At 43.1% G+C, this 698-nt stretch overlaps 1 protein-coding gene across 1 annotated transcript in view; it reads left to right on the top strand.

The window, feature by feature from the left end:
• Positions 1–698, top strand: part of LOC119582022 (CAP-Gly domain-containing linker protein 3-like) — a gene marked incomplete at its 3' end in the record, with an annotated part of 68,768 nt that overhangs the window by 64,256 nt on the left and 3,814 nt on the right. Inside the window, 1 exon segment of the mRNA XM_037930225.1 lies at positions 543–675. Within this exon segment, the coding sequence (XP_037786153.1) occupies positions 543–675 (133 nt within the window).

Here is a 698-nt window from a genome sequence, read left to right as displayed (position 1 = left end):
GAAAATCTCGAAAACAGAGTTTGAAAGTAATAAAAGATATTCGACTTGTGTTCAATTACGATAGATTTCGCCGTGACTGACGTCGAATCCCCTCTCGTTAGTTCTCAGCAGCACGATTAAGTAATTTGGGGCAATGGCGAACGTGTGCCCTTCTGCAGTTCGGTTGAAGAGCTGTTTTTTTATTACTCTTTTCTACGTAAAAGGTTACATAAAAGAAACTTTTGAAGATCATTAGAAATTGTCGTGGAATTTAGTGATTCGGAAAGAATTGCATTTTCATGCAATGTGTAGAATTAAGGTTCATTCGTTAAACTGATTAAGTTAGTTGTAATGTTTCAAAGCAATATATAATTAGCGAATTATGACGTGAATGTTGCATTTCATAACTACTGACGAAACTAACACGAGTAACGAATTCCGTCTTGGTAAACACATCAGAAGAAAAACAAAGGCAAAGACACATAGTCACGCAACCCCAAAATCCACTCTCTCACAAACCACATTTGACCTCAGTGACCTAACCTTCCCTTCGTGACCTGCAGGTGGTGAAGGAGCTGCTGCGAGATGGCGCCGACGTTCACCAGCGATGCCGTTGGACGCACATGACCGCCCTGCACTACGCCGCCTACTTCGACGTGGCGCCCGTGCTCGACCTCCTGCTCAGGGATCCCAAGGGTAAGGCTTTGTCCTCTTTTCTA

This window comes from Penaeus monodon, chromosome 15 (genome assembly GCF_015228065.2).
Source record: "Penaeus monodon isolate SGIC_2016 chromosome 15, NSTDA_Pmon_1, whole genome shotgun sequence".
Taxonomy (NCBI): Eukaryota; Metazoa; Arthropoda; class Malacostraca; order Decapoda; family Penaeidae; genus Penaeus; species Penaeus monodon.
The sequence above is the reverse complement of the archived record's forward strand: the minus strand, read 5'-3'. Positions and strand labels throughout refer to the sequence as shown.